Source organism: Phragmites australis, chromosome 11 (assembly GCF_958298935.1).
Source record: "Phragmites australis chromosome 11, lpPhrAust1.1, whole genome shotgun sequence".
In the NCBI taxonomy this organism is placed as follows: domain Eukaryota; kingdom Viridiplantae; phylum Streptophyta; class Magnoliopsida; order Poales; family Poaceae; genus Phragmites; species Phragmites australis.
The window spans coordinates 2,661,405-2,680,457 of record NC_084931.1 but is presented as its reverse complement, the minus strand read 5'-3'; the positions used below and the strand labels follow the sequence as shown (position 1 = coordinate 2,680,457).

The 19,053-nt window shown below is 43.6% G+C and overlaps 2 protein-coding genes across 10 annotated transcripts; both read right to left on the bottom strand.

Moving 5' to 3' along the window:
• Positions 1-1,192: 1,192 nt before the first annotated feature.
• On the bottom strand, positions 1,193-4,935 carry LOC133885101 (peptide chain release factor 1, mitochondrial-like). 6 transcript variants are annotated; one of them, XM_062324740.1, is made up of 10 exons: positions 4,718-4,935; positions 4,407-4,507; positions 4,176-4,278; positions 3,918-4,091; positions 3,582-3,634; positions 3,429-3,507; positions 3,190-3,267; positions 2,912-3,070; positions 1,735-1,781; positions 1,193-1,318 (listed from the first exon to the last, which is right to left on the bottom strand). In XM_062324740.1, the coding sequence occupies exons 3-10, from the start codon at positions 4,197-4,199 to the stop codon at positions 1,264-1,266; spliced, it is 669 nt and encodes a 222-aa protein (XP_062180724.1). In that variant the 5' UTR covers positions 4,200-4,278; positions 4,407-4,507; positions 4,718-4,935; the 3' UTR covers positions 1,193-1,263. The 6 variants fall into 6 exon arrangements, 4 of the variants coding, with proteins under 4 accessions (XP_062180724.1, XP_062180721.1, XP_062180722.1 ...); XM_062324737.1 differs by having other exon boundaries at positions 4,176-4,274; XR_009903190.1 differs by lacking the exons at positions 1,193-1,318; positions 1,735-1,781 and adding exons at positions 1,821-2,438; positions 2,496-2,571 and having other exon boundaries at positions 4,176-4,274.
• A 7,803-nt stretch (positions 4,936-12,738) lies between these two features.
• Positions 12,739-17,704, bottom strand: LOC133884525 (CBL-interacting protein kinase 17-like). 4 transcript variants are annotated; one of them, XM_062323976.1, is made up of 14 exons: positions 17,187-17,253; positions 17,013-17,075; positions 16,381-16,686; positions 15,209-15,280; positions 14,970-15,077; positions 14,764-14,844; positions 14,613-14,666; positions 14,402-14,527; positions 14,110-14,319; positions 13,878-13,982; positions 13,570-13,686; positions 13,373-13,444; positions 13,204-13,278; positions 12,739-13,074 (listed from the first exon to the last, which is right to left on the bottom strand). In XM_062323976.1, exons 3-14 carry the CDS (start codon positions 16,465-16,467, stop codon positions 12,949-12,951), a joined length of 1,233 nt encoding a protein of 410 aa, XP_062179960.1. In that variant the 5' UTR covers positions 16,468-16,686; positions 17,013-17,075; positions 17,187-17,253; the 3' UTR covers positions 12,739-12,948. The 4 variants fall into 4 exon arrangements, with proteins under 4 accessions (XP_062179960.1, XP_062179961.1, XP_062179958.1 ...); XM_062323977.1 differs by having other exon boundaries at positions 16,381-16,674; positions 17,187-17,250; XM_062323974.1 differs by lacking the exon at positions 16,381-16,686 and having other exon boundaries at positions 17,187-17,699.
• Between the last annotated feature and the right edge of the window lie 1,349 nt (positions 17,705-19,053).

Below are 19,053 nucleotides of genomic sequence, written 5' to 3'. Positions count from 1 at the left end.
ATAACAGAGTCGGAAAAAATCAAAAGACTCCCCCGGTTGAGAAAAGCTCTGGTTGTTGAGCCGTTTGGCTGCGACTCCACCCACAAGAGAAACCCTAATCCTCCTCCCCTCCCCTCGAAGCCGCCACCGCCATGACGCCTCCCTTCCGCCCGTCCCCCACCGCAGCCTCCGTCCCGCGCGGCTGCGGCGGCGACCGCTGCGCCTCCGGCCGCGACGCGTGGCCCCTCCACCACGTCCGCCACGAGGGCGTCTTCTGCCGACTCTGCTCCTCCTGCGTCCTCCTCTACCACCCCACCGCCTTCTGCTCCGCCTGCCTCCTCCTCCTCTCCCGCGACGCCGCGGACCAGGAGCCCCGCCCCGACCCCGCCGTCGTCCCGCCCGGCCCCACCGCCGCCTGCTCCGCCTGCGCCCTCTCCGTCTCGCACCTCTCGTGCGTCCCGGGAGACCCCGCCTCCTTCGTCTGCCCGCCCTGCGCTGCCGCCTCCGAGGGCAGGCCTTTCTCCTTCACGCCCGCGCCAGCGGGGGGCGGGGGTCGCCGCGCGCTGGACGAGCGCGCCGCGCGGGTCCTCCTCGTCGCGGCGCGCCTCGCGCACGAATCCGTCGGCCGCGCCGCGGCCGCCGCCTGGGAGGAGGCGGAGCGCCGCGCCGCGGAGGCCGCCTCGGCGAGGAAGCGATCGCGCGAGATGCTCGACGCGGCGTTCCGCGCGCTGGAGGCGGAGGCCAGGGACGCCGCCAAGAAGCCCGCCGCGGCCGCCCAGCCGCCCAAGAGGAAGACCCCGAAGAGCAGCGAGGCGAACAGGGACAGAGACAAGCTGCTCAAGCTCAACGCCATGCAGCAGCCGGCGCTGGCGTTTGCCGCGGCCGCCGCCGCCGCAGCAGCAGCGAGCTCCACGCCATTGCCGATGCCATCACCATCGAGGGAGGACAAGAAGCCGGTGCAACAGGAGGCGCACGGTGAGCGAACACACATTGAACCTCTGCATTGGCAGCTAATTTGTAGGCGCACGGTGAGCGAACACACATTGAACCTCTGCATCGTACCTTGATTGCTGTAAAATCCTTGCAGGTTCAGCGGCGAGAGACGATCGCACCCCGCTGTTTGGGACCTAGCAGTCGTGAGATATGGGTTACTGCAATCTGCTTCTTCCATTCCATTGCGTTTCTGTGCAGCTAAGCAATCTGAGGATGAACCGCAAGATCAGGGGTAGTAGTCTAGTGTTGCATAGTGCTGGAAGCCCCATTCTTGAGTCTCCTCACCGTAAATTATAGTCTTGACATGCCTGACGATCCTTCCATCTTCATGTAGCTGGTTCGAACCCTGTATTCAGATTTGTTATTTGTAGCAAAAATATGATCTTGGTAGATGGATGTTGCGCGATGAAACGCAACCAGGTGTTCCCAACTTCCAAATTCGTGTCGCTGATGGCTTCGGTTCTTTATGGAAGGAGCTAAATTGAGAAGACATGCGCGCTATGCACTATTCGGGCGGCGGCAGGGGTTTTGAGCTGGATTATTGGTCGTCCATTTTTGTTGTTCGGCCAGGTTTGTGCTTGTGCAAGTTCTTTCGTGAGATTGAGGAGATTTGCGGAATGCAATCATGTGTGGTTATAGATCTTCTCCCCAATTTTCAGTTTATGCAACTTGCAAATTGTGTGCTGTCCTAAATCTTATATATATTCTTTCAATCTAAAGCTTGCAACCTTATGTAAAAATTTAGAATTCACATCAGATTACCTCTTTTCTTGATGACCATATTCTAGATGCCAGTCGTTGCTACAAAGCTGTAGAAAGAGAATCACGGGTTGATTGCCAAACTATCACAAGGAATGCCATGGAACCAAACCATAACATAATAGGATGCGCAAGATATTAAAATGTAGATAAACTCCACTGTTATGCATATCCCCATTTAACTTACACTGAAGTGAGAACCACTTCAAAATCAGTGGCCGACAAATAGGTTGGGGCACAACACGTTTATGAAGGAAAAAAAATATGTCAGCACAATTGCAGTTTTGGAAGAATTGAATGAGCAACACAGCAATACATATGTCTACATCAAAATTCAGCATCATGCAAAGCTACAGATCACAAAACAGAAAAATAATGCATAAACAAATCTGGAGGTTCATCTTGTCTTCTGGAGGTTCATCTTGTCTTCGCTGATTCAGTGTTATGTATGGTTCATTGGTCTCCTCTATTTTGTTCATGACATAGTTCACTGTTGAAAGAGTTCATCAAATTAGTTGTTAACTTGTTATGCAGCAAATGAAGCAATTGCGTCCATATCTTCTTGAAGCAGGAGTGAGGCTCTCCCCCTCCATAACATCTGCTATGGAATGGTGCGTGATTCCAACACGATGATCAGTGACACGGCCCTCTGGAAAGTTGTATGTTCTGATTCGCTCAGGCCTGTCACCACTTCCAATCTGCTAGGCCTGGAAAACCATCGGTTAATACGTGAGTCAGAAATTTCAATTTCAGATTATAGGTACCTGCTCCGATCGAAGCTTTGATCGGTCCATATGGAGTCTATGCCTTTCCATCTCATACAGTTGTTTTGGCCTTGTTCTAGAGAGAGAGAGTAAATTATAGCATATTAATTCCTTTATAATAGACAGGACCAGCAAGGAGGACTCAATTCATTGGACTTGAAGCAGCAAGTACTGAATTATGCTAATGCCAACAAAATGCTAATGACAACAAAGCTATGAACAAATGAGTAAATCTAGATGAAACAAAATTCAAATGATTAAGTACCATACGACACAAATGCAATGAATGAAAGATGTGAAATTGAACTCTAGGAACTGCTTTCCTGGTTTTCAAGAAGAAACCCAAAGCAATGGAATTATATTAGAATGTTCATATAAACTTTCGTTTATGATGTTTACAAAATGGAAACCCTCACCATGTGCTGTAATCTCTCGTCTTGGATTGCAACCACTGTTCCAGTTGGAACATGAGTTATCCTAACAGCACTATCAGTTGTATTGACAGACTGGCCTCCAGAGCCACCTGATCTGTAGGTATCAATTCTCAGGTCCTCATTCCGCATTTGGACATCAACCTGCATTTTCACAAGAAAACGATTTTATAACTATTTTAGTCCTGCCATAAATTGCACATATGCACAAAACTTGAGGGAAAAAAAAAGAGAGCAATCAAAACGCTAGATCAAATTCCAACCTCATCAGCTTGAGGAAGAACAGCTGCTGATACAGCACTGGTGTGCACCCGTCCAGACTTCTCTATTACTGGCACTCGCTGCCATGAGTGGGGTAGGTCAAATGATTGAAAGTCCAAGTAGGCATACATGATGAATATCATAATTGTGACCCCTTATTTTACCTGAATTCTATGAATGCCACTCTCAAACTTTAGGAGTTTGGAGAGAGCATCCAAAGTTTACAAACAAAAGGTCGTACCTTGTATCCTTTCAAAGCAGACTCCATTATGTCAATAACATCAAATTTCCAAACATTCTTCTGGGCATATTTCTCGTGCCTATAACATAGAAGAACTGAGTTTTATTTACAAAGATTTAGGGTCACAGACATTTTGCTCTGGGGCAACATTACCTACATTTTGAATATATCCATTGCAAACAAAGATGCCTCTTCTCCTCCAGTTCCTGCAATATCATATCCTTGTCAATCACCTGTTGCCCAATAACAAAGTAAAAGTGGAAGGATGCATTGTGCTCATAAATGTATAGGACAAGCTCCAGGTTATCTCGGAAGCAAATTCTATAGGACATGGTCCTAGAAAAGACCCTCTCTCTGACACGTATCCACTCCCTCTCTCTCCTCTTCAGTCCAGCCGTTGGATTACGGGATAGATGACATGGATGGGGTCTCACGAGGGTCTTTCTGGACTAGGTCCTATAGAATTTACTTCCGGTTACCTGCTCGCACCTCCAATATGCAATTACTCTCATCTGCTTCATCTTTTGGAAGCAATGATCTAAACAGCTCATGTTGCAATCGTTTCTCCTCCTTGACAGCCTCAAGTAGCTCCTCAGCTGCCATCTCACGCATGTCTTTCTCTTCACGTGCGTTTGTTACCAAAGATTTCAAACCCTCAATTTCCTACAAACAAAAATATAGCCTCCACAGAATCCTTCATAGTCATACCCTAGGTTGCAGCCTATAAAAATGCAACCTGATTACTACCTCCCGTTTCAATCTCAGCTCCATGGTCAACTCCAACGTCCCCTCCAGCTTGCAGAACTCCTTGTTAGCCCTCGAGTACTCTTCGGGCAAGGCGGCTGGCTGTCTTCATTAACACCAACTAACATCAAGGCTATGCAGCAAGGCTATCTTAATTCTTACGCAATGATATATCAAAGAGGACCTTGTTTGATCTAAAAAAAATCAAGGAGGAGCTTGCCCATCCGAAATTACCTGGTTGATTCGCTCCTGGAGATATGTGCTCCTCTGCTCGATCAACTTCATTCTCTGCTCCATGATCTCCACCAGGTTCGCAAGCAGCTGCAGGTTAATCTCTGATGCAAAAATAAGGGGCCTCAAACGAGATTTACAGATTACTTCAACGAAATATTTTCTCTTCTGGCAGCAGCTCGATCGTTACAAGAAAAACAAAAAAGGAGCCAACTTTCGAAGTGATCACACGGCGCAATCATACTATCGCGCGGACTCGAAGCTGAAGGAGCGGAAGAAGCATGGAACAAGAGGGGGAGAGGAGAGGTGCTCACCAGCGGTGGAGTATAGCCGCCGAGGAGGGCAGGGGCACCGCCAGGTCGCCGGAGCCGAAGCGGGGGCAGCGGAGGGGATGTTTCGGAGCCACCGAAGCGCGGCGAGGGCGCCGGCGCCGCATCGGCGTAGGTGATGCTGCTTCGCGGAGGCGGCGGAAGTAGGAACCTAGTGCTGGTTGCCTTCAGGTTCGCGGTTTTGCACGCCTCTTACCTGACATTTACGTACTTCTAAGTCGCTTGTACGTTCTCTCTGCAGACCGCTTTCTGCAGACGCTCACGTAACAAGGTGCTTAGCTTCCGCTGGTTTTTGCTATTTAGAAGGAGAAAGCTGTAGCTCCGCTTTTAACAATGTTTGTTGATAAGTAAAAGCTGTTATTAATACTAGAAGCTAGAAATTAATTGGTGGAGTTTTTTAGTTTTTAAGTGATGTTTTGAGAGGTATTACATATATTATATATTGTATCTATAATAAAAACTAATTCAAAAGTAATTTTTCTATAAGCAGTTTTTGAAAAATCTCAGGCTACCTAAACAGGTCCTAAAGCCCTATTGATTTGGGCTTCTACTTTAGAAGTACGCTTCTAGTATAAGCATATTCAAATTTACTTCTAGCTTCTTATGTTCTTTTACAGTAAATACTATTTTTCTTCTTAGAAACTATAACTAGAAGCTAAAAAAAATAGACTCTTTGTTTTAACTTCTGGCTTCCGAGAAATCTAAGAGTGTAGGTGTAACACTCTACTTTACAATTGAATATAAAACAGTTAAAATTCAAAATTTTGGTAGAGTCTTCTCTAAAAATACGGTATAACTGATAAAACAGTCAATAATCACAAGTAGAAAATATAGGATATAAACGATGTATTAAAATTATCACGATGCAACTAAAACATATATCTTTCTACAGTATATACAACTTTACTTCTTCAAACACAAACATTATTACAGCACCACAACAACTACCAAAAACATATTTTTAAAGAATAGTTAGGTTATTTAAAGAATATGAGGAAGTACATGCATTTACCAAGTCCCATGCTCAAAATGCATACCAACGATCTAAGCGTACCTAAAAAAGAGTTAACCGGTGTGAGATGAGCTCAACAAGTAAGGGCTATGAATATAAACATATCTCATCTAGTTAAATGGTATTTTAGAAAACAACCATTTTCCTCACAATGAAAATTTAAAACATATGAGTTTGAAGAAAGTATCATTCCGCATGATATCATATTCATCGACAAAACAATAATGATAACTTTTAATACAGTTTTTCTGTGTATCATGACATTAAACTTTTCAGAATTCTGTATTATTTAAATATTTTACAAATATATGAACGTCATGATGCAACTCTATTTGGGAGTTTTACGCTGGACGATGCCAACATCTCATGCAACTCTATGTACCGGTACGAGTCACGCACGATGGCAATGATCGACCTTTATCACCATATGAAGTGCATAAATGCAAATGTATGCATGTGAATTGACGTCCATTTTTTATATTTTTATTTGGATGATTCATGATAAATAACACTACAACTGATTCATGATACCAACGACATAATCCAAATCAATAAGAATGGCATGGATTTAATTCGTCAAATGCAACATCATCCATGCTTTGAATGAATTAGAAAATGCCATATACTTCAATTTATTTGCAAAAGAAGTAAGACATGAATATAAAAAAAGCACTGAATTTTACCCCCACGTTACTTGCCTTTTGCTGAAGGCAGCGAAGAAACCTTGCTTAGGTATGCTCAGAAGTATTACCACCTGCACAAGTACATTTTTAGTGCTAAAACATATCAGAAACATATATAGTATGAAAGCGTTCTTCCTACGCCTAAAAACGTCGCATATACGTCATTATTTCAAAACACGCCAAATAGAAACCCATATAGCAAGAACGGATATAACATCTCTACTTCAAGGTCAAATTAAATTCTCCCATATTAACTAGACCTTGTTCAATTAAAAGAAAAGATATTTTTCTTTGATGTCACATCTTCTACCCAACAATGATTATTATAAGTAAATCATATCACCAATCACATATCTGACTGGAATTGATTTGATTCAATTCAACCACAAATGTCTAGGTATTACATAGGAATCACCTTCTAAGGATTGACGATGAATCCGACGAAATCTGGAAATTTCCAACCTTTCCCCTTTTCCCCTTTTCTCATTCTCTCCCTTTTCTTTTCCTTTTCTTTTCTCTCCTTTTTCTTTTCTGGCTCTTTCGTTTCTCACTGGTCCTTGCTTCTCTCGGTTAGCAGATATAGAGAGAGAGGTAAGGAGGGAGCTTGGCAGCCGGTGATAGCCGGCAATAGTGGGTGGCAACGCACAACTAGGTGGGCAGTGACCAGCGAGCAATAGCAAACGGCGGCCTAAACAAGGGGCGTGCGTGACAGACAGTGAGGACGACGATGGCTTGATGGCTGCGACGAAGGATGGGGAGGCGAGTGAAGGCGCGACACAGCTGAAGCTACGGGGAGGCGCGGCGTAGGTTCACTGGAGCGACGGTGTGGCATGCGCAGTGGAGGGTGGAGACGTGGATGTCGGAGATGGTCAGCGGTGACCGACGGCTAGCCGGTGGAGGCAGGCCGACGGGGAGGCGAGTAGAGGGGTGGTGGTGAATCGGTAGAGGCAGCGGTCTGAGGGAGCTATGAGTCAGTCAAGCTTAGGAGGCATCTGGATGGGTCAAGTTGAAGGTCGATCTATCCACAACTTTATCCCTTCTCTCTCTTTTTCAAATCAATCAATGGTCTAGGTTTATTGGGCTTGCTCCAAGTCACAGGGTGTCCACAATGGATGTTTGAATAGAAAAATGGGTTTGTCTCGTCGAGATCTACATGACTGCGGTCTTCGATCATTCATATGCGCAATGGATTTAAAAGTCAATTATTTGGTCAACTCTCTCCTTTTCTCTTTTTTTTGAATATTTGGTATTACATTCTCCTCCCCTTAAAAGAATTCGTCCCCGAATTCTGCCACACCCACAACTACTATAAAACAGAGGTAAAACGTTTCAATACTTATGACTCACCGGTTCCTAAGAGTTCGGAAGACTTCTTACACATCTGTTCTTCAAGCTCCCAAGTCACTTCTCGTTCTGAGATATTTGTCCAGCGGACTCTCACAAACATGATAGTTCTCCTTCTCATGACTCGTTCTGAGGAGTCCAGAATGCATACCGGGCAGCACTTTATAGTCAAGTCTTCCTCTATCGTGATTGGTTCAATATCAATTTTATGCTTAGGGTCTCTTATATATTTCCTTAGCATAGAAGCATAGAAGAAATCATGTACTCCATTCATTGAGTCTGGTAATTTAAGATGGTAACCTAAACTACCTACTCAGGCTGTGGTCAGAAATGGGCCAATGTACCTCGGGCTAAGTTTTCCAAAGGTACCAAACTGTACAACACCTTTGGTTGGTGACACCCTGAGAAGAATATGGTCATCAACTGCAAACTCTAGGTCTCGTCTCCGGACATTTGCATAGCTCTTTTGTCGACTCTGAGTAGCTAACAAGTTATGACGTATTTGGTGTACCTTTTCTTATGTTTGCTGAACCAAATATGGACCAAGTAGCGATCTTTCTCCGACGAAGTCCCAACACAAAGGGGAAACACACCTTTGTCCATACAAGGCTTCAAAAGGAGCCATCCGAATACTAGCTTGACAACTATTATTATAAGCAAATTCCGCTAGGGCTAGATGATCTTCCCAATTGCCTTTCCAAGATAAGACACAAGCACGAAACATGTCCTCTAAAGTCTGAATGGCTTGTTCTGACTGACCATCCGTCTGCGGGTGGAAGGCTATGCTAAGGGAGAGTTTTGTGCCCAAGGAATTTTGCAAACTTTACCAAAACTGGGACACAAATTTATAATCATGATCTAAAATGATTGACTTTGGCACACCATGCAGTCTCACTATTTCTATGATATATAAGGCAGCCAAATCATGTGCAGAACTAGTAGTTTTCATTGGGATGAAATGTGCGGATTTGATAAGCCTATCTACAAAAACTCAAATGGTGTCTGTGCCTCGAGGTGAGCGAGGGAAGCCGATTATGAAATCCATAGTGATATGTGCCCATTTCCATTCTGAGATTTTCAAAGATTGCACTAACCCTGCAGGTCATTTATGCTCGGCTTTTACTTGTTGGCAGACACAAGCTGCAATGTACTTAGCAATGTCCACTTTCATCCTTTTTCACCAAAAAAATTGTTTTAGGTCTCGATACATTTTCATTTCACCCGGATGAATTGTGTGAGGAGTCCGGTGAGCCTCTCTCAAGATATCCATTTTCACATATGCCTTATGTGGTACACAAAGACGTCCTCTGAAGCATATTGCACCATGCTCATCAATTCTAAACTCTTTTGATTTTCCCGCCAAAATTCTCTTTTGAACTTCTAAAAGAAGACGATCATGTTGCTGAGCTTCACATACACATTCAAGTATAACGGACTGAATGAGCATTTGAGTTTCCTTCTACACAGTGCCAACAAAGCAAAAAGATATCCCCATCCGATCCAAGTCTGAAAGTAGGGACATTATTATTTTAGGAACACCTGTTCTGCTACCACATTTGCCTTTTCTGGATGATACTAAATAGTCAGATCATAGTCTTTGATTAATTCTAACCATATTCACTGTCTCAAATTCAGATCTCTTTGAGTGAAAATGTACTTGAGGCTCTTATGATCAGTGAAAATATCACATGACTCGCCATACAGGTAATGCCTCCAACTCTTTAAGGCAAAAACCACTTCAGCTAACTCTAAGTCATGAGTAAGGTAATTATATTCATGAGTTTTGAATTGTCTGGAAGCATATGCAATTACCCAACCTTCTTGCATAACCACATAGCCAAGTTCGATCTTGAGAAGCATCAGTGTAAACCGTGAAACGCTTGCCACTCTCGAGCAAAGTTAAAATAGGAGCGTTCACCAATTTATTCTTTAAGGTTTGGAAAGTGGCCTCACATTTATTAGTCCATACAAATGGAACACCCTTTTGAGTAAGTCTAGTCATAGGCTTTGCGATAATAGAGAAACCTTGTAGAAAGCGTTGGTAATATCTAGCGAGTACAAGAAAACTCTGAATTCCTGACACATTGGATGGTCTTTGTCATTCTAACACTGCAACAACATTCTTTGGATCCAGAGTAATACCATGTTGATTGATAACATGGCCAAGAAATCCTACTTCTTCGAGCCAAAAGGCACATTTCTTTAGCTTCGCATAAAATTTATTCTTTTGAAGAGCCTCCAATAGTAGACTGAGATGCACCTCATGTTCTTCTTTTGACCTAGAATCAATCAATATGTTATCGATGAAAACCACAACAAAGACATCTAGGTATTGATGGAGCATCCGGTTCATGGCTTCCATAAAAATAGTAGGGGCATTCGTTAGTCCAAAAGACATAACCACATATTCAAAATGCCCATATCTTGTATTGAAAGCCATCTTCTCAATATCCTCATCTCAGATTTGCAGTTGGTGATAACCCGATTGCAAATCAATCTTCGAGAATATCTTAACACCCCTCAACTGATCGTAAAGATCATCAATACGAGGTAGAGGATATTTATTTTTGATTGTGACCTAATTAAGCACTCGATAATCCACACAAAGTAGTGGGGACGGCAACGACTGCGGCGACTGACGGGGAGGCGAGTGAAGGCGTTGCGTGGCTTGAGCGATGATGGGGCGTGCGTAGCACGGCAGCATGCGCATCAGAGGGCACCAGCGTGGATGTTGGAGACAGTTGGCGGCGACCTATGGCGAGCTGGTGGAGGCAGGCCGATGGGGAGGCGAGTGGAGGGGGCGGCAGTGAATCGATAGACGCGGCAGTGTGAGGGAGCCATGAGTCGTTCGAGCTCGGGTGGCGTCTGGATGGGTCGGCTTGAAGGGCGATCCATCCACGGCTTTATCACTTATGTAGCGAAAATGATCCTATTAGGCTATGATTGTGATTTTGGTGATTAATGATAACATAGTTAATAGAACTAATATGTTTATCAAGTATATGATTTAGTAGGTCTCATGGATGCAACAAAAGAGAAGTCACCGAAGCCAGAACAAAGAGATGAATAAATTAGACTTGTTTCATAAATTTTGATGTGATCAAATGGGATGGATTTCTATATAATCTTGTAGAGCTCTTCACAAGCTTTCCATAGAGTCCAATATCATCAAAATCGGAGTTCGGAGCGAAAAGTTATACCCAAAATACATAATGTTGTTCTGCTAAAATTTGCCTGACCGGATAGTCCGGTGCTCACATAAAAATTAGTCCGGTGCTATATAGGATAATCCAGTGAGAACAATAAAAAACAGTCCGGTGTTCACAGAAAGTTTGAAGCGGAGTCTTTTGCTTCACCGGATGATCCGGTGTTCACAAAATGAACACACCAGACTATTATTTTCAGAGAGCTTCAAAATGAACATATGCCCATAGTATAATCCAGTGCATTTGTCCGGTGTTTATTAAGTTATCATAGGATAATCCGGTGTTTACATATGAGTCTGAGTGGATTCCAACGGCTAGTTTCTTTTGCTACACTCACCGGATGATCCGGTATTCACAAAATGAACACACCAGACTATTATTTCCAGAGAGCACCAAAATGAACATAACACATAGGATAATTCGGTGCATTTGTCCGATGTTCAGTGAGTCGTCACAAGATAATCCGGTGTTCACAGATGCTTAAGTAGGGTCCAACGGCTAGTTTGTGAGAGTGTACTCACTGGATGATCCGGTATTAGTACTACTATTCTCACCGGATCATCCATTGTTAACAGCTTTTTAGTGCCGTTGGGTTAATGGCTAGTGCGCGAGTTTGAGGCTATAAATATCTCTCCACTCAGTCATTTGAGCATGCTGGTGTCCAGAGAAGTTCATATACACATGAGAAGACATTCAAGCCACCAAAGTGCTTAAAGTGATAATCCAAGACGATTAAGCACAAGATTAGTGAGTGATTAGTGCTTATAGGCCTAGAGAGTGAGTTGTTAGGTGACTGCTGCCTAGAGAGTGGATTAAGGAGTGATCCAACAGTGTATCTCTTGATACGTCGGCACCTTGGAGTTTTGGTGACTCGTCAGCAAGCTTGTTGACCCTCCGACTTGGTGTGGAGCGGCGGCAAGGTGATTATGCGGGGACGCGGAGACCCTTTCCTTTGTGGCTAAAGCTCCGAAGTGATCACGACGACGAGAAACCAGAAGAGCGGCTAGTGGTGAGATCTTACCTTGGTAGCTTGGTGGCTCATCCGGATGGAGGTCTTGTCTTTGTGACTCGGTGGCTCAAAGGCCGTGACCAGGTGCCGACTGGGAGTATATTATTTGTGGAGCTCCAACGTGGACTAAGGGTGGCATTCATGTCATCGATACCACGGGAAAAAAATTCTTGTGCCAAGTTTGCTCTCTCTAACTTATTTACGTTTCTGCATTTACTTATTTGCAATTTAACTTTTTAGATAGTTTGCAAGCGTTTAGATCGATAGAGTAGATATACTAGATAAACCTAGAGCATATTTAGATAGAAATCGATATAGGCTTATCTTGTGTTGTTTTTTTAGCCGAAATAGTTTTAAGTGTCATAATTCACTCCCCTCTTAGAACGTCACCGATACCTACAACTTCTTTTTTTTTAATCAATCGACAATCTAGGTTTATTAGGTCTGCTCTGGTCACAAGGTGTCCAAAACGGATATTTGAATAGCAAAATGAGTTCATCTTATTGAGATCTACACAACTACAGTCTCTGGTCATTCATACGAGTAACAGATTTAAAAGTCAATTATTTAGTAAACTATCTCTTTTTCTTTTTTTTAATATTTGGTATTACAGTAGGCTACTGTAGTTGTTTCGCTGTTTGTTTCAGAAACAGAGCCTAAATGTTGGGTCCGGCTTCTGAAAGAACTCTGCTTGTAAATCTGAAATGAAATTTACTCGGTCATTGGTGGATTGATAGAAGTGGAGATGGATGAATGCGACAGGGAAACAACCCATTTCTTAGATTTCACATTTTGTTTTACATCGGTGACTAATAATTAATTTACACTCTTATGATCCTACACTCTTTTATCTTCTCCACCCATTCCTGACGAATTATGATCCTACAATCGTCCCTAACTGCATTGCAACTGGACAGCTTCCCTAAGCTTGCACCCTACATCACGTCAAGGGGCAGCGTTCGTCACAACGCAACCAGAGGTGTTGCACATCGGTTGTCCAAGCTCGCAAGATCATCGTCCATCGTCCATTTCCCAAAGATCTGCTCCATCTCAAGCACACCCAGGTCACCGCAGATCTTCTCGCAGAGCTGCGAACACATTTCAAGAAGACAGGTCACTCAGCCGCCATCACTGCATATCTTATTATCTTCCTTTAGTTACAGTGAAGCCATAACAGTGACTCAGCGACATGTGCGGCTGTTAGCTGCAGTTTTTACCTGTCTGTACACTGCAGGGTCACCATGGGACTTCTTAAGCTCTACAACGTACAAAGAGGGGCCAAGCTCAAACACCTGAGACCACAAACAGCACACCACTTCGTTGTTAGCTGATGTGCATTTGTCGCAATGTTGTACTGAATAAGGGGAGCCATTCACCGCATTTTACCTCGGTGCACACCAGGAATGATACGGGGTTCTTGGGATTCTTTGATCCATTGCAGCTCCGCATCACTTTGAGCTGAAAAAATCACATGCGCATCATCTTTAGTTTCTTCACAATGTTGATAGCACGTTTTCGAACAAAATAAAATGTTGATAGCAGTATGATGCATAATGTTCTACTGCTGGAAGGCTTATACAGACCTTGCTATGACCCCTATGAACTTGGAAACCCAACTGACTAGCAGAGCATTCGATCTTTTCGAACAAATCCTTAGGTGGATGTGTTGATGTGAACCTGATCTTCCTTTGGGAAACTTTCTGCAACAAGTCAACATAATTATTATACAAGTTCAAGAGGAAGAATTCAGTGCATTTACCATTAGGGTATTTGTGCTACTAATTATATTGTGGTGATGAAAACTGATTTTTTGGTCAGCCTTTTAGGTCAAACCAATTTCAGTAAGGCAATGACAGTGCTGAAAGGAAATTTCCGAACGATGCTTACAAACCTCTTCCTCGAAAAACCCCGAAAGATCAAGGGATGATGCCATTCCAATCAACTGAAAAGCGTTGATCTGATGAGTAGTCTTATCCTCAGGTGCTTCATTGATTTGCTTCAGGAAAGAACAAAGGAAACCGAAATTTACCAATCAGTGGTTATAAATATAAAATGATCTACGTCTACTTTCAGGACACATAGACTCTGGCACTTTTTCAGACAGTCTGTTTATCTGTCTATACCTCTCTGACCGGAAGAATGGCATCAAGCTGTGAATCTTCATCGTCATTGTCATATGGAACAACAGGAATATAGTCCTGTAGAAACCATTCATGTGCTTTGATTCCTGCCATGTCAATCCTCTTCATCGGATTGGGCTCAAGAATCCTCTGAAGAAGATTTTGTGCACCGGGTGAAAGCCACTTTGGGATCTGAGTGTCACCCCTGAAAATCTAGAACCAGCCAGGCAAAACTAACTGAAATTGTCCTCAGAGAACTACTAGAATAGTATTCTGCATATTACTGAATGAGTACCTTCTGATAAAGAACAACAATATTTCGGTCATCGAATGGAAGGTACCCTACGAGCATTATATAAAGAATCACTCCACAAGACCAGATATCCGACAAGGATCCATCGTAACCTCTATTCTGCAGAACCTGCAGGCATTTGGCACAAGAATTAGGAACTGTACAACACAAGAAATCAGTTGGTCTAAATCACTTTGTATTGTCGGTCTTTTACCTCAGGAGCAATATAATTGGGGCTACCACATGTTGTATGCAGCAATCCATCATTCTGAAAGTTACAGGTCATTTAATACGATGAATGATCAACTTAATTAATTAAGGAAATCATTAAGAACAGCCCAACTCCACATTTCATTTCATCATACCCCAAGATGTTGCGGTAAAGCACTGAGACCAAAATCAGATATCTTGATGTTGCCTTTGCGGTTGACAAGAATGTTCTCAGGCTGTAACAGTGGAGCAAATAAGAAAAATGGTGTCACAGGACAACCAAGCTGGCATCTTGCTATGCAATGATCCATGGAAAACATCGATAGGAATGTGTTCAAGAAAAACAAGAATCATTTGGCACCTTGAGGTCTCTATGGTATACTCCCTTTTCATGGCAATAGCTCACACCATCAATCAGCTGCTGAAAAAGCCTCCTTCCTTCTTGTTCAGAGAGTTTTCCCTTTATAGCCTTTTCAATTGCATTAAAGAAAGCAACATGAGCATTAGATACCTAGCACTAATCTAACATGAAATTTGTCGTGCAAAAAGGATTACAAACGTATTCTTGACCAAAAAAAGAAAGGAGTTCCATTGGCTTACAATCTTGTCAAACAGTTCACCTCCATTGACAAACTCAAGCACCATGTAGATCTTCGTTTTGCTAGCAGCAACCTGAATCAGGAGTTAATCACATGACTAATAACAAATATATACCCTTTCAACAGCTTACATGACTACATTATAGCTTCAATAAAATAGACATGTGAATCAGGAGTCCCCATAAATTTACAGGCATATTTCTTTTTCAATGAAAGCTCAAAATCTGTGCATGAATAGGATAAGGACGGCGCAACTGCTAGTTGGCATTGAATGTGGTAACAGATAGCAACACATGCAATCTTAGCTACGGCGCTGCAAGCCAAATTTAGTAATCCTGTTAGCACGAAGGATCATACCCAGATACTCTGTATCATGGTTTTCTGGAAGGATGCTTGTTTATCGAACCAAAAATTAATAACTCATATACAATAATCCCACGTTAAACCCATTCACAGTGATATCCCGAATCTTTGGATGCAATGGATTAGAACAGACATCCATTTCCTCATGTCTTATCATTGACAACGAATAGATCAAGAAGACAAAAAGGTTTCATATATATTAAGCTATCTCTAATAGATACTCTAAAAATCCGTCCTCTATAACACTATTACAGCATCCCCTAACACTATTATAGTATCCCTTATTTTTTTTTTCAACAGCTATCATATTTCTTACCCTTCATTTCCTGCTCCCCTCGAACTCACGTGCATACGCTATGAACAGTGATAGAGGCTCCCGTATCCATCCGCAAAAATGCCACCGTCCACCTCTCATCCGCAACATTGTTTACCTGATACGGATTCTATTGGAGCCGGATACTGAGCGTCACCATCCACCATTTTACTGTAGCACTCGAAAAAAGTACAGATGCGGAGTCCGTTGGAGATGGCCTTACTCCCTCCGGTCATAAATACATGTCATTTTCGAAAATATTTGGTCAAACTTTTAAAACTTTGACTAAATATTTTAAAATATTAGTTTAAAAACCTCAAAATCGTATGTGTAGATTTGTCTTGAATAATACTTTCATAATATCACAAAATAAATGAATTTATAAATATATTCTAACAAAAAATAATGATCAAAGTTATACATGGAAGACTATGTCTTATCTAAAACTACATGTATTTATGATCAGAGGGAGTAAGAGTTTGGTTGATTGAGATCACCAATAATGTAGGTAGGCCATGCGTTGAAATTGCTTCGTTCTCATTCAGAACTAACCACTGAACCGTTCGCCTCAACCTCAGATACATGAGCAGCGCCGCTCACTGGCCACAGGAGGGATCACAAACTCGGTGGGCGCAGCGAGCGCGTGGGTCCCGCGGACCAATGGCATCCGGTTCCGAGGTCCCTCAAATAATTGGTGGGCTCGAGCCTCCAGCGTGGCATTGAGCTGGAGCACGGAAGCTGCTGCGGGCCCACCTGCCAGCCTCGGCGGGTGGGGGAAGAATACGGGGTGCCTGGTGGATAAACTTCACACCGCAGAATCAATCGCTACTAGTACTAGTTAAACAACCAAAATTACCTTAAATCTCATGAAAAAATACGTAAATTTTGATCGAACTACAAACGGGTAGAATCCGTGTGAACACAGTTAAGCTGAAATCCCGTTAAATCCTCGTACCGGAAAGGACAGATTGACAAATAAGCAAAATCACTTTTTTATGGTGGCAAAAAAATTAATTGAAATCCGTATGAAATTTGAACATGATTTTTTTAAAAAAAAATGGGAACAATAAAACCACAGAGAGAAGACTAGAGCAGAGCAATCGAGAGGTAGGCAGGGCGAGCTGATCACCTCGTGCAAGCGGACGACGTTGGGGTGCTTGAGCAGCTTCAGCGTCGCGATCTCCCGCCGTATCTGCACAGGATCGAGTTCGATCGGTTGACCACGAGCCGTCGAGACCAAAGATTGGATTTTTTTCCCCCGACGAACGATGCATCATCGGCCGGTGGGCGGCGCAGTACGTACCTGGTCGTCGATACGGAGGGAGAGGATCTTGGCGCGGTCGAGGATCTTGACGGCGAAGTGGGCGCCGGTGCCGCGGTGGCGCGCCTGCTTCACCTTCCCGAAGTTGCCCTCCCCGACCGTCCGCCCGATCTCGTACGCGCTCAGCAGCGCCCCGCCTCCCCGCGCGCCGTGCCCCGATCCCTCCCGCCCCTTCTCTCCCTCCCCCGCGCCGCTCCTGCCGCCGCTCACCATTAGGAAGCAGTTCCCGAGATGACGGCCGGCGGCGGCGGGTGCACGACGCGCTCGAGATTCTTGTGGTCTCAAGACCTGACGGTGAGTGTCCCTATCCTATCCACTTGCTGGACTTTTCCTCTCGATTCGAATCTGGCGCAGCGGAGAAGAGGGAGGGAGGGAGGGAGGGGGTTTGGGAAATGGAGACTGGTATTTGTAGCTGCCACTCTCTTCTTCCCTTCACTGGTGCTCTCTCTCTCTCTCTAAAATGGAGACTGGTATTTGTAGTTGCCACTCTCTTCTTCCCTTCACTGGTGCTCTCTCTCTCACTCTCTCGTTGCTAGTATATGCTATATCCCCCCGGGACACTGGGCAAGTTCATGGACTACCCTACCTGCAGTGGTCCAAACAGATTGATGTATTTTAACAGTGTAACCCAATCTGCACGGTAAAAACTACGGCGTGCGAAGCCAGGGATCAAACCAGCGACCGGCTCAGCCTCTCCTTTAGATTTTACTACCGGGCCACAAATCTGTTCACACAGATTGATGCTTCTAGAATTGTCATTGCTTAATTTTAGGAGTGAATCCATACAGTCAAACTTTCCAAATGGGAATCAACCATATTTTTTCGAGTTGAAAATTCCTATTATGAAAATATTTTAATGCTTGCTTTGGGGTATAGTAAAATTTTCTTTCAACTCCACATCTATCCTTCACGGTTAGTTATGGTACATATTAAAATGACACCTTCACATTTTGTTCTCAAGAAACGCTGTGAGTAAGATTCATCGGAAAAAATAAACAGTACAAAAGAAGAACATTTTGTTTTAAAAAACACTTACAGTTGATCGCACAAATGAGACTTTGGAATGCCAGGAATAGTTTTAGATAAACGAGTCTATTCTAATCGTTTATTTAATCAAACTCGTACGGAACCAAGAGTCATGCACTTGTTCATGTGAAATCCTTGCATCCTAATATGGATGATGTAAATAAGCCTGCTAATGGTTTGGCTTATTTTGGTTTAGATGGGTTGGTTTCTCATATGTATTCTTTTGGTGTGGGTTGAAGTCGGCTGAATTGTCAATTGGGTTGGTTTGGCTAATGTATAGGTTTGATCTGATTTGGTTTTGGATTTGACATTAGCACCCGAAATGGTTGAAAACCTGTAAGTCGAATCCATCGTGAGGCAAGAACGTTCCATGCACCGCCATATCCACCATCTTCGAAACGCTTACAAAATACATGAGCTAGTGAAGGAGGTGTAGCAGTCAACAAGTGCACGTGGGGAGAAGGGTCGGTCAGAAAGCATACTTAAGGCACAGGTGGTTGGATCCATGCTCGCGAGCCTTGCCCCCGTCGGTGATAGATTCCGGCTCCGCAGCCTCATATTTTTCGCTCATAATCATCGGCCTCGTGACTTTGTATCCAGGCTCGCCAGCCTCATGAGGCCGCTGGGGACAGTGTGCTTGTGGCACAATCAAAGCTTAGTTCTGTGGGTGTGCATGGCTACTGTCTCGTCTGGTGCGGTGCCGGACTACGATAATAAATGAGATGTGGTTATGGCTACACCATGGCACTTGGGTAAGCACAAAGAGACCGACATGTTGGACCAGATGAAGGGTGAAGGAATGAGACCCGCAACTTAAGACACT